Raw genomic sequence first — 14,434 nt, 5'->3', positions numbered from 1 at the left:
TCCTATGGATGGTTAATGAGGCACTTAGTTGAAAATTCTGTTGAATGTCACAAGGGGCCCATTCTCAATACGCGTGGGCCCTCAGAACGGACGTTCGAGTTTGAAAACACACTGTTCAAATGAAGACATGCTGTTTAAAGACAGAAACACTGCAGTCAACTGTCGACTGAGCAAATTATGTTTCAATTTGATAATGTTCGTCCTTGTCAATGCCTCGACCCTGAGCTGTCACAAATTAGTTGTCCAATTAACTGTCAATCAATCTGTCTGGCATACAAATCAATTCTACGCCATGACTGTGAATATTCCAAGTGATTTAAAAAAAAAAAAAAAAAAAAAGATTTCTAACAGCGTTGAAAACAAGGTGAAAGTGTGAGACGGCTAACCCTATTTTAGACATCGCCGAACACATCTGATTTGGTTATTCTCAGATCCAAACTTCACAGAAAAGACAAAATACTTTAAGGCCTCAATATCACAAAAACTTGGGGTTTTTTTATGTACGTAAGTCAGCTGCATAGATGTGATATTTTATGCAGTACATTCACTTCATTGACAAATTTCACAAAACATAAATCAGTTTGTCTCACCTTCCTCCTGTGCAGACTCACTTTTCTCCACTTCATTATCTGTTGGAGAGGAAAAGGCACAAAGAGGGGAAAGATGAGGTCAAATCTTAATGTTTCAATCTGAGCGGCATCAAAAAATGCTTTTATTTGTTTTCTCTTGTCAGTATAGGGTAATAATGAGGATACTCTATGAAGTGTCAAAAACCATTTGTTCTTGGGAAAGACAAGAAAAAAAAAAAAAAGTATTTTGTTTCTCTCCATCTAAAACCACAAACCAGATATATAGCTAGACAGACAGAGATTGTTGCTATTACATTTCCTATATACATCTACATATAAAACATCAGATGTATTATGAATATAACATTTATATTTATTTTTAAATATATTTTATGTTAAAGTGTCATTAAATTAACATGTTCATATGTTACAATACTGAGTCAATATAAGTAATTTTAACTTGGACTGACATTGGACTGAAATAAGGAATCAGACAGCAAGACCTGAGCTCCATTGTCTGGTAGATTAGACTGTCCAAGCCTCACCCCCCCCCCCCCCAGGCCAAAAGAGCTTTACACAGGCCTGTCACATGGCTGTCGGCTAAACATGCAACACTCAGCACTTCTCCATCAGCTCTTTACTCTCCTCTCTTCCCTTCTTTTTCTCTCCTCTCCTGTGCATTAGTTAGCGATGACAACTGAGACCCAGGCAGGTTCAAATTCACACACCATTCATTTTTAATTAGCTTTGGCCTCCCAGTCCTGTCACACAGAATGAGAGACTAAATCCTATATTTCCCCAAAAAGGCGTCACATTTGGTTTGGTAGAAGTCAGTTACTACTGTGAGAAGGATGTTGCTTGCTAAAGTAGGAAACTGTTTGGGAGGTTTCTGTTTTGTACATAACCAAACAGGGTTTTGTAGCAACTGTGCACCCAAAACAAAATGACAAAACTGTGTTTGAAGCAAACTCAAGTGACAACAGTGACTACGTCTCAAAATACACACCAGCAAAACTACCGCATACCTTCAATTTTCTGTCTCTATGTCTCTCTCTGTCTCTCAGTTACTCTCTCTGTCTCAGTCATTCTCTCTCTCACTCACTCACTCACTCACTCACTCACTCACACACACACACACACACACACACACACACACACACACACACACACACACAGAGTTTCATCCTGCACTCTTACACATCCCTCTCTCTCTCTCTCTCTCTCTCTCCAGTGCTGCATCTCAAACGCATTCACATCTCAGGCACACTCAGAGATGTGGAGGTTTCAGCATCCCGCTAGCCTCCCAGGCACTCTCAGCCAGGAGCTCCTGTGGTTACAGGAGCTAGCTTTGATGAAATACTCTTGTCATCCATTCCGGAAAAATGTAAGTGTCAAAGCTCCCTCTGGGTTGAGGGGACATGCTTTTCTTTTGTCTAACACTGAATAAAGGCAAGCTGTGCATTAATCTAAATTCACTTAAAGCAAGAGGAAGAATCGAGATAAGAAATAAAACCTATCACGCTATGATGTTTGACTAGCTGTGGTTGCTTCAGTGCTCTTGACAGGGCCCAGTACAGACCTTAACCTTTATAAAAATAACTCCCTCTTACAATAAGCCAAAATTGCACAGACAGATATAATAAACATTTCTTAATGACAAACGGAGAAGGAGGGGGAGGGAGAGGGAGAAAGAGAGAGAGAACGTCCTTTTGGACTAGGGGTATAAAGGACTGTTAAAAAAAAAAAGCCAATTACTGAAGCAAAGCCAATCAGCTAAAAACACATCTAAATCAAATCAATTCCCTTTATCAGTCAATTAGGCACCGGGGTACAATAAAACCCCCAGCACTTCTTCACCTGTCTCCAGGGGCATGAATCCCTGCCTGATGTGCTGCCACCGCGTGTGTCTGCCTGAAGAGGCCACGCCCACTGGGGCTGACCATCACATCGTCCACTAAAGGAGAAATACAGATTCACACTGGACGGATTCACAATATTATTAACTATATACGTACTCATTCCCCTGTTTTAGCTTTTCAGCTCTCCGTCCTGCACATCCAGTTTCCTTTACTACATCAGTCCATTAACCAGAATTCACACAGAACATACACACACACAACGTTTGGTCAAAGAAGTGGATTGTTTAGCTTTATGTGTGAGAAATAAAGATAAAGCCAACTTGGAGTGAGATGGGTTACCACGTGTTCAGTCATTTTAACATGCTCTGGCACACTCTGTATTCCTTCCCTCCGCAGTCTGACGCTAAAACACACATGTATTCCCCCTCATTTTCAACCCGTCTGGGGGTCTTTCAGCACGCACAATCGCCTCACCACAAACACCAAGCTTTACAAATTACAGCCTTCCACAACACAAATACTGGCAGACGGAAGCCTCCATTAGAGCTAGTGGGGGGGGGGGGGGGGGGGGGGGGGTTCCCCCACTGGGTAAGAATGGACTACAGAAACACCATGAAAAATAAATGGCCATTGGCTGAGGGAGTGAGACGACTCCAGACAGAGTAACAGTGACTCTGACAGAGACATGGCACATTAACCAGCGCTGATGTGGTCGAACATTCTCAGCGTGGGAGTGTATTAATATAAAGCGTTTTCCCCAGAAATAAAATCCATTTCTACTGGGAACAGAAGACTTGTCGGTTTAAAAAAAAAAAGGAAAAAAAAAAAAAGAATTTTTTTGGATGGGTGCATATGAACCACTCCTTGTTTTTAGAGTTTCTTTCAGCTGCTGAGTTTAACGACGCAATTACGTCATCTCCCATTACCGTAATAAACACAGTTAAATAAAGATGTTTGGGAGATCTTTTGTGGAGGATTTATTTGGGTTTGGTGAAACTATAAAATCAAAGACAGTACAACAGTGGAGTATGTCTGATATACCACAAAATATAATGAGGAAAGGTAAGGGCACATCCAGGCACTACTCCTGAGGGCCAGACCTAAGAATAGGAAAGTGAAGCATGTGAGACACAAACACAGACTTACCATCCTGGCCAGACTGCTGTGAAGCTCAGGGAGATGACAGTTCCCCCAAGAGTCTTTCGTTTTCCTTGCAAATATTCTATCAGTAACTATAAAAGCAGCCTGGGAGATGAGCTTCATACAAAAGTACAAATGCTTTCCATTGAGGTAGAAAAAAAAAGGCAAATTCAAAAAACTCCAATAAAACAAACAAACAAAAAAAACCCAACAACATTAATCACAAAAACAAACAAACCCAAAAAAACCCACAGAATGTCACTTTTGTCTCATGTCTATTATTGCGTCGGCTTGATATGTGGTACATTTGCGTTCAGTTGCGGAGTGATGCTAAATTTGCACTGAGGTGTTAATGATGTAATATGAGGGGTCACTTCGTGTCACCGCAGAGGACACATGCATTTTCTCTATTCTTTTGTTCTCTCCGGCAGCCGGCTGTGAAGTAGCCTGTACAATAACAAAACAATTTCCTGTATGCAAACCAACATTTTGCATGTCAAAAGGATATTCAGCAGAGACATCTACTGCCACTGAACAAAAAAAAAAAAAAAAAAAGAAAATCTCTGCAGAGGCACATCACACAGATAACAAAAAACACAAAATTAGATTCACACTTTAAAAGAACACAGAGAAGTAGTTAGGACTGGCCAGGGAGGAGGGTGCAGGGTAGAGAGAGAGAAAGAGAGTGAGAGTGAGAGTGAGAGTGACAGAGTGAGAGAGAGTGACAGAGTGAGAGTGAGAGTGAGAGTGAGAAAGTGTAAGACAAGTTAGGGAGAATTTGAGAAAAATGGAGAGGGAGGTTCTTGTAAGAAGACTACATGAGGAGAGAAAAGATTTAACGATCAGAATAAGTAAGCCTCCTCTGCCATCCTTGACTGGCTGTATCCAGCAGTGATGATGATTAGGTGTGAGAAAAGAGGTGTCAGGACCCTGTTATTTTCACACATTTAAGACAGGCACTATGAGGGACACCAGTGGAGCTAATGCAGCCCTATTGTGTCTGTGTCTAATTCACAGGCCTTTCCGCCTTTTCATTCAGAGGCAATTCTGCACAGGAAACCCTCCTGCTAATAAACGTAGATATTCCCCTAAATCACATGTCTTGCTGACTACTCTTCAGTGAGTTTCTGATATTCAGGTAAGAGGAAAATCAGCAAGGTCCTAATGCTGAAATAACATACTGTGTCAGTGTACCAAGTAACTGTTTAGCACAGAAACATCAACCTAAAGCACCGCTGAATAACTTGTTCTCCATACTGGTTGATGGAGAGTAGAGATTGAAGAGAGAGAAAGAGAAAGGGAGAGAGAAAGAGAGAAAGAGAGAGAGAGAGAGAGAGAGAGAGAGAGAGAGAGAGAAAGAGAGAGAGCGAGAGAGAGAGAAACATTGAATATTAAGTGAGAGAGACAGAAGAGCGTACAAGGCTAGGATGAAGCAGCGTGCACCTTTGAGCCCCCTGCAGTGCTCAGCTACTTAAAGAGGTCTGATGAATCACATTAATCTCTTTCACCCCATCCTCTCTATCTCTCTCTCTCACACACACAGACACACACACACTCACACATACACACAATGCACTCACAATCTCATATACTCATGCATGCAATGTCCCTAAACTATTTCACAGACAGCCAAATGAATTGTCTCCAAATCAACGGTCAGAGGTCACAACTAATGCCAACCTCTGTCACAATGTCCCCTAACCCACACTCTGCCACATTTAATTCCCCGTGACCTTCACCTGCAACACTTTTAATAACACCTGCAGTCATTAAAATGCACTTAAACTTTGTTCATACATCGCTACTTCCCAGATATCTCAGAATGAATACCTCTTTGCGTCTGTCTTTCTGAGGTCTGCGGCTGATTTCTCTTGGCTGCACAGTTCACGGTGTTGTTATGCTTGAGAGCCGTTGTAAACTTAGACAGTGATTATAGGAAAACAAGAGTTCCAGCATCTCCTCTCGCAGCACTAATACGACAGGATGGGCTCAGAGAGCACAAGGCCCAGCAATACAATTAGAGGCCCTCCGGAGAATGCAATCCTTCAGTGAGACCAGAGGAGAGGAGGGAGTGCGTGTTGTACTTGAGTGTGTGTGTGTGTGTCTGTGCGCGTGTGTGTGTGTGTGTGTGTGTGTGTGACAGGAGCTTCAGGGAAACAAAACACTCAGCACATGTGGGAAAAAGTGAATAGCTTGACACACAGTATTCCTTTGGGCTGGGTGAACACGAGTGTGAGTAGTGTGAGTGTGTGTGTGTGTGTGGCGGAGAGAGAGAATCCGTACAGAGGGAAATGGTGGATGATATCAGGCTCATGGTGCTTCACTGTTCCTCGGCCCAATCCTCCGTGGAACCCTGTCTTGGAGCTGCTGTCTGCTCCTGCCTTGGCTGACAGGACACTGGGGAGAGGGCAGTGGGGCAACTGGGACAGACGCACACAGTAATGCGTTTGTTTATGTTGTGCGACAGGCAGACCTACGGCGGCTGGGTCGGCGCGAGGCGGGGCAGCGCCTTGAGCTAATCTCCCCCTTACTGCTGTCACGGCACACAGATTGGAGATGCAGGAGTGTTCAGCTATGAAATGACACCACGCCCACAGATGGGAACGGGTATAAGGCTACAGAAACCAAATACTTTAAGTGTGAACTGCATCATCTTCACCACGGTCTCACATCGGGTTAGATCACCATCAGGACAACTTTTCCGCACACTCGATTATCATAAAACCCACAAACTACATCGCCGGTAAAATAACTTCCCCGCAAACTAGATCACCATAAGAGAAACTCCAGCACCACAGTACATCACTGGTTAATCAAGTGCACAAAGTAAATTTAGATGACTCACTCAGGCATGACTGTTGTTATAAAAAAAAAAAATCTCCCATATACAAGATATGCTTCATAGCATTTTTACTCCAGATCAGATTGCCTTCAGAAAAAGCTCACCACAAAAACTAAATCACCCCCAAATACAAAAACTAGATCTCCATAACAACTGGCCAAGTAGTGGGGTCCCATGCCAATCACAGGTACTAGCACCAAAGAGAAAACATATGAGCCTATTTTAAAAAGAGGGAGAGAGAGAGCGAGGGAGAGAGAGAGAGAGAGAGAGAGAGAGAGTGAGAGAGAGAGAGAAGCTTTCCGTGTAGCCCACATCTGGAGCTGCGACTAAAGTGTCTGCAAGGCTTTACATTACAACAGCGATGACAGAATCAGAGCCCACTGAGTCATATACAGTTTGACCACTAAGCTTACAGAGGCCCTGTTTTAAACTTCAGAGTAAAAAAAAAAAAAAAAAAGCGGTCTGGGATATGAAAGATGACCAGCTGCAGTGGCTTCTCCCACACAGAGAATTGCCCTCGTCTCTCCATGTGTTACAACGTTTCCAGGGAGTTTTAAAAACGCACGGTGTTCAGGACGGGGACATTCTGTTGTAATTCGTAGCATCTGCCACTCACAGCTACACTCGCGTAGCGCCTGAAGCGGCTGCATTCAACAGTGAAATTTTGCAGCAGCTACGCTGTATTTCAAATTCTCCTCTCTTGTAATATCATAACTCCTGGATACGGAATGATGAATTTACAGTCAGGCAAACTGTCGTGCTTCTTCAACAACATCAGCTTTATGTGTGGCTAATTCATATTCATTATGTTTTTACAGCAAATACATTTCTACAACATTTTCTTCTATGTTGAGAAAGGCTTTAGGGAGTTTTAATGTGAACTGACAGGTCTGTGTTGAGCTCGGAGGTATGAGTTTTGCTCCTGAGGGCTTTAGCGAGGGAAGCTTTTCCTCTCATTAAGAGGTATATCATTTGTATGTCTAAACACTGTTGATGCTTGAGTAATGCCTTACTATCGCGGATGTGTTTCTATGCTAAACTCATGCAAAACAAGCCAGATGTGACAGTGGAAAAAAACCCAACCAAACAAACAAAAAAAATCATCACTGTACCTGCTGAGAAGACACGTGACATCTTGTCTTTGTAGATCTTGTGATCCATCTCCAGGAAAACACAGAATATGACACGGTCGATCTGCACAGGAAAGAGAGAGAGTGGGAGAGGAGTTTTTTTTTTTTTAACCGTACAAAAGAATATTTACACTTATCTCTATGCTAATAGGCATTCTGATCACTTATGCAGAAAATAAGCTGCTAAAGTGACAATAACACTCGGAAATGCCTTGGCAAGCACAAAGGCTTGGTGTTGTGGGTGTAGTAAATTTGCAGATCATTTGCTGACGTTTTATTTTGGATTTTACAAAGCATTATGCTCATCTACATACATCTTACACAAGGACCGAGCGACTATCATGCAAATCACATAATGCAGTTTTTCATGAATGTGTTACATATATTTGTTACGTGGCTGCGTTTCATATGCAAAGTCATAGTTGAAGGCTGTTCCATTGCTTTATCAGTGAGATTAATGAACAAAATCAAATGACAGTCAGACAGCTCATTTAACCCAGTAAGATAATATTATGAATTCTTAACATGTACCACTCCACATTAATCGCTAATGTATGTCAAATATTGCTTCGAGGTCTTTAAGTCTAATCGGTGTTCGTGTATGATGTTTGCTCCACAGACATGAATGTCGTCATGATCTTTAAATCATCATGTAATCACAGTGCAGTAACACCTAAAAACCACATGGAAGTGACATTTTCAGCTTTTAAAAATCGTCACCGGGTATTTTAGAAATGTGTGTTCAAGACATATGTGAAGTGCAAATGTATCAACTCAGTGAAAACACAAACAAGCAAATAAACACATATTCAGATAGATACATACATAAATCACGAAAATAAGTCCATTCATTTCTTTTTCTTTTCTTTTCTTTTCTTTTCCGGGAGATCAATTGTGTGACGTCCTAAATAAACTAATGCTTAAAACACATGTAGTAAATCAGTAGGGGTCTGTCTTATATTTTTAATGGAGGGGTTAATATGTGGGGTGTGGGCTATGCAATAATCTAATTAGACATTTCCTTATATAGGACCACCCTGATGGTTCCCTCTATCATAACGTTCCAGTACAATGGGGATCACTGAACACAAAACATTCTCTAATTCCTAACATGCGTTCAGCTCGGGTAAAAAATGCTCTCATGTTTCACCCCTCAATAACCAAACACGTTCTGCAGCAAACAGAGGTTAAACATCATTCCAGTATTCCATGTTGACTATATTCTTTGCTTTGTCAGGCCGATTACATTACCAAAATATGCAGTAACAATTTAAATAAACAAAAACGTGTAATCAGAATTAGCCCCTCTACAAGTGAATGTTACTGAGGTAATGTGAAATTAGCTTTAGCATCCGTTCCATAAACATTCGTGTGGAGAAGTCAGCAATGTTTAGATTTGCTTATAGACAACAATCAGTCTCAGTGTTAAGTCAAACAAATACTGCATGAATGGCATAGAGAGGAGATTGCGGAAGAAACAGAAATGAAGTGAAATGGAGTGGGCGTCAGCGTAAGGACTACTGAAAAACAAGGACACGGTCAACCACCACACCTCTGTTCTTCTCTCTCTCTCTCTCTCTCTCTCTCTCTCTCTCTCTCTCTCTCTCTCTCGCTCTCTCTCAGTCTGAATAATGCTCTGAGCACACCAGTCTCTCCTGCTGAGAGGGAAATGTGTCGCGCTGTGGGAACATTGATAAGAGTCACACTGAATATTACAATATTCCCACACTGCCATGTACTGGGCACTGGTGATGGTATTGTTACAGAGACGGAGAGGGAGAGAGAGAGAGAGAGAGAGAGAGAGAGACTCAGACTTAGCTACTCATAGCCACTAAGCCACAAGAGGATTCAATTGTGAGCAAGGCCTCCCCTTTTCCTCAGCACTCTAACAGACAGCTGTCTATTAATACTTTATATGCTGCCCTTTCGGGAAAATGTTAAGACTTGACTTGAGAGTGGTAACATTTTTATTTTAGCAAAATGTCTTCAGGAGGGTCCTGACCATAAAGTGAATACTCACCCTCTCACCTCTCAACCCTTCCAGAGAATGAAAGACAGCTTTAACACTGCTTTGAAGTCCCCACTTTACCCACAGATAGACGGAGGGGGGGCCAGGGTAATGTGCTGTGATGTTGGCTACCTGTGAAGCACTGACACTAGCAGGACAACAGAACTGCAGGAATTTCTGTTCTTCACGTTATGGGTCGAATAGCCCACTGAGAACAAGGAGGATTAAAATATTTTTGTGTAGAGAGACACACCTCCCTCTCTCTGTTGTGCTCTGTCTCACCCTCTCTTGCTCTCTCTCACCCACTCACTCACTCACTCACAAACACACACATACTCCACACAGACACACATATATACACTCCCACACACACACACATACACACACACACACACACACATGTCTGAAGCGCTTCCTGCTGGGATTTGTTCTGCTTTTATGTAGATCCTTAAATGACAAGCTCTCTCCTCTTGTGTGTTGAATTAGGGAAAGCAAAGGGGTGCTGGTCCCTCAGGTCACTTGCGCCTTGTGTAGATCAAAATCAGACTCTGCTGAATACGTGGGCCGGAGGGATGGAGAAGGAGAGAAGAAGGGAACAGGGTGAAAGGGAGAGGGCTCTTTCTCTGTCCGCTTCAGTGTCAGTACCTCCAGGGAGGAAGAGAGTATGCAATAAACATGGAACCAGCAATAAAGCTCTCCATACCAAGACTGTAAAAGTGAGTCTATCTTTCATTTATGATGAACAGACATGTGGCCCAAGGCATGCAATACTGCCTCTATTTCTTTGATTGTCATTGTACAGATGGACTTCACCTGCAACCAATAAATACTGAAGAGTCTGGCTTTGGATAAAATGAAAACACAGAAAGAAACAAAAAAATAATGTGGGTCATTTCAGGAACTTTCGGTAAAGCAACAACAATGAGAGCATGACTAGGCTGAAATGTAAGGGAAATTTTATGATAGTTTTTCTCCCATTTGACAAGACACAGAAAATCCATTTCATGAAAAGCGCACTGCTGCCTCCAGTTTCTCATTTTAAGGAGAAATGAAAACAAATGACAAGTGGAGAAGTTTGGCACGTTATTCCTCAAGACAGTGCTGGAATATAACCGCGGTTTGGGGACCTGATGAAAGTTTGCAAACTTCAGGGCTAATGGACCTGCTGAAGAGTCTGTATTTCTAAAGCATGGAGAAAAATGTTAACTGTGGGAGATTTAGCACACAGTCAAACTTATGAGCTGGGCAAGTCGATTTAACAAAAGAGCATCAAAGGAATAAAAGGTTTTCAGCAACAAACCATGGTTGCCAGATTTACCTGGGTTATTCAGAAGTAAAATGATGCTCTACAAATAAGTCAAAGTACTGAGGACCTCGACTAATAACGAGCGTGCCTACGTTCATTCATTCATTCATTCATTCATTCATTCATTCATTCATACATTCATTCACTGCTGGTTACGGGGCTCTGCTGGAGCACTGTGACATAATACCGATTTTGACACATCTGGAGTAGTTTGTCCGAGCGCAAAGATCTAAACTGTACATTCAAACATCCTTGAATGGCATTGAAGCCTGCGCTGCCTGTGGAGCCCACCTGGCCCTGACCGCAGTTAGCCTCAGCAGAAAAAGCAGTAGCACCAAGGTGGAAGGCACAGACCCAGCACGGGGACGTTTGGTTGAGCGGAAGCCCAGGTTGAGCGAGTTAATGCAGACCTAATTGGAAAGCTGGGATCACTGCATGTTGGGCAGCCAAGTCATTACTCATCTGTGATTGAAGGGCCATTGCCAGAGGGATTGGGCCAGATGATTGGGTCCCCTGTTGCAGGTGGGAGGGGCAGCAGGGTTGGACACAGATGTGTTCTACACAATAAGGTCTAGGACAAAGCAATCTCTCTGCAGCCTCATGGACCTGCTAGAACAAAAGCTATTTGCACTGGAGCAACACATAATAAAAGACTCATGAAGGCATGAGATTCATTCATTGGCTTTAAACCAAATCCAGATTTATCCTTTCAAGTTCAAGCTTCATTCTTTGAAGTTTGAAATAAATAAATAAAAAAAATACATAAATAACATCATAAAATCTCAAAGCCTTGGTTTCTTGCTTGGATATTTGTCGCCCCCCCCCCCCCCCCCCCCCCCCCCCCCAAAAAAAATTAATTAAGCACAGAGCACAACGAATGAGATATGATTGATGTGGAAAAGCAAGCTGTCCTAAAGACACAAGACGGGCACACTTGCAACAGTTGCAAACTCCTCTCTTTATTAGAGCGTTGCAGTATGGCAGTTGCTTGTAATTAGACTGTATTTTCAGCCAGTAGCTCAGACAGTGTGCTCACCAGGTGCCGTAACTCTCCACTGGCTGCCATCCAGGTGATCTGTCAATGCTAGGCACCCATGCTCATAATTATATGGGTGTATTGCCAAGAAAATCAGGTGTGGGATGCACTGCATACAGACTTCTGTTACTTGTGTTTCCCTCTTGTTTCTGTCTGGGACAGTGTTGGAACGTTAACCTTACTTCTGTTCTGGGGACCTCACCTTCTGGAGATGGAGATGCTGGGATGTTTTACATCAGGCTATGCATACAAGACAGCTGCTCAACAGCATCTGATCACTGTGCACTGAGCCATTCACAGTTACTGTAAACCTTAAAAAAAAAGCAATCAAAACTGCAAGGAAAACATCATCAGGCATAGACTGCTTTATGCCATAGATTAAGAACATCTTCTGTCAGAATCTCTATTTTATAGAAGGAACGTACTCCAAAGTTGGCATTTACATGATGTGTTTCAGTCAGAATGTGTGTTTACTTATGTGATGAAATACAAATAAGAAAATACCACCAAAGCCATTTCCTCACATGTGTGTGTCACTACTACAAAACTGACACGACTAAAATAAATTACGCTGCAAGGCTGTTCTCATCACAGGGGACAAGATCAAGCCAAACTCTGGTCCAATGATGAAGCTGTCATACTTAAATGAAAGTCACTGTGATGTCACTGTGCAGTGGTCTAAAATGAGGTGGTTTTTGAACAAACTGAATGGTCTGTGAAAAATATGGGTCACCAACCAATAAAATTGGGATTCATGCATCAAGACAGACCTTCCTCAATTCCATATATTGCCATTCCAGTGCTCTGCACTGGAGTATTTAGATTCTGTTAGTGTCAAGTGACAGAAAGAGAGAGGGAGACACAAACAGAGAGAGAAGAGTAAAAGAGAAGGAAAAAAGTAGCAAGTATGGGGCTGCCTTCCAGGGAGACATTTTACCATTAGGCAGAGGACAGCTCAAAAGAGACTGTGAAAGAGAGAGAGAGAGAGAGAGAGAGAGAGAGAGAGGGGGGAGGGACGGAGAGAGAGAGAAAATAGGAGACATTGGGAATCAGGGACCTTAAGAGTGAGAGACGGAGACGAAGAAAGAGTGACAGGAGAGAAGGAAGAAAGAAGCAGGGTGCCTAGTGAGAGCCCAGCGGAGTCTTTCCAGGCCTTATTATCAGCGTAATTACACACACCTGAGCCTGCACCGCATGAGCGGACAGTAATTAAAGAGCTGCAAGAACAGCAAGGAAAACACACACACACACACACAAACACAGACACACACACTCGCAGACGTGCCAACAGCCTAAGAGGCAGACAGACACGATGGGATAAACGCACAGCAGAGATCACGTATTAAAAGACATCTAGAGTAAGTCTGGTAATGATGTTATAGAATTCTCTTTGAAAGATAAGAATTGATAACCTGGCTGTGCTCTGTAGGAGAAAAATTCATGTGCTGGGTTTCCCTGTCAAAAACTAAAGGCAGCGAATCCTGACTCCTGGTGGTAAAGCTGATTAATTGTGTTTCTAACTAACCTCCATTTGACCTTGGTCAAGCTTTTTGACAGCCTATCTTTCCTGAATACTGAGAACAGACATAATGCTGAGTTGAGTACTTTAAAAACCTTAACGCTGATAATACTAGAAAAGGACTGCCAACTGACCTAGGTTTAAATTGACGAATTCTAAGAAGAATTTAAGTTGTAAGTAACCATCGAATCAATAAAGTATGTATGATTTATTAAGAAATGAAATAATTTGCTTTCTTTGCCAATGAGAAAGGCTCTGTCTGAGAGTCTGTTTAAAGTGATTGGAAAGCTTGGGTAAATTTTAATACCACTCTGAAATTTTTTGGAATTTGTTTATTTGAATCCAGACCTCAGTCTGGGCTTCAGGTTTTTCTCACCAATTATGGTGTGTTGAGTGTTGGTGAGACATGGCAAGACACCACCAAAATCATTTCCCAGGCTCCATGATATTCCACATAAGCCAACCAAGATGAGTAAGATTTAAGAGCAAAGATTGAAAAAAACAAACATTTAAGAGACTATCAAATTCAACTGTTCACATAAGATTGCAAATGTTACATTTTCATGCTTCAATATTAACATTTCTGCAGTCACTGTATATTAAATACGAATAAAAGGTTTAAAATGATAACATCCTTTTCTCAAAAAACGTCAGACTTTCCTCATTCATTCAGGCAATTTATCATAAGCCTGCAGCATTGATAATCAATGATGGACTTTGACCCGTGTGGCTGTCTCCCGCTGCGCTGTGCAAGTCCCCTGTCAGGCGTGAGAAAGCATTCAAATGATTGACAACCCATGAGAGGGACTGGCAGAAGCCACTCAAGTCCAGAGGTGAGGCCATGGTCGGCTCATCAGCCTGACATTTATTAACCCTGTCTGCCGTGAGGCGATGCTCCACCTGCTCCAACCGAATTATCATTTCAAAGAGGCGGGGCGGAAAGGTCATGCTTTGAACAAAATGTCCAGATCCATACATCAAAGTCCAAAGCCTGACAGAATTACTTAAGGAAGCACATATCAGTG

The 14,434-nt window shown here is 42.2% G+C and overlaps 1 protein-coding gene across 1 annotated transcript in view; it reads right to left on the bottom strand.

The window, feature by feature from the left end:
* Nucleotides 1-14,434, bottom strand: part of macrod2 (mono-ADP ribosylhydrolase 2) — a 399,802-nt gene that overhangs the window by 28,348 nt on the left and 357,020 nt on the right. Inside the window, exons 9-10 of the mRNA XM_030770327.1 lie at nucleotides 7,523-7,604; nucleotides 591-629 (exon numbers count right to left, since the gene is read on the bottom strand). Of these exons, the coding sequence (XP_030626187.1) occupies nucleotides 591-629; nucleotides 7,523-7,604 (121 nt within the window). The remainder of the gene's footprint in view (nucleotides 1-590; nucleotides 630-7,522; nucleotides 7,605-14,434) is intronic.

This window comes from Chanos chanos, chromosome 4 (assembly GCF_902362185.1).
Source record: "Chanos chanos chromosome 4, fChaCha1.1, whole genome shotgun sequence".
Taxonomy (NCBI): Eukaryota; Metazoa; Chordata; class Actinopteri; order Gonorynchiformes; family Chanidae; genus Chanos; species Chanos chanos.
Note: the sequence above shows the minus strand (reverse complement) of the source record. Positions and strands in the feature narration are given on the sequence as shown.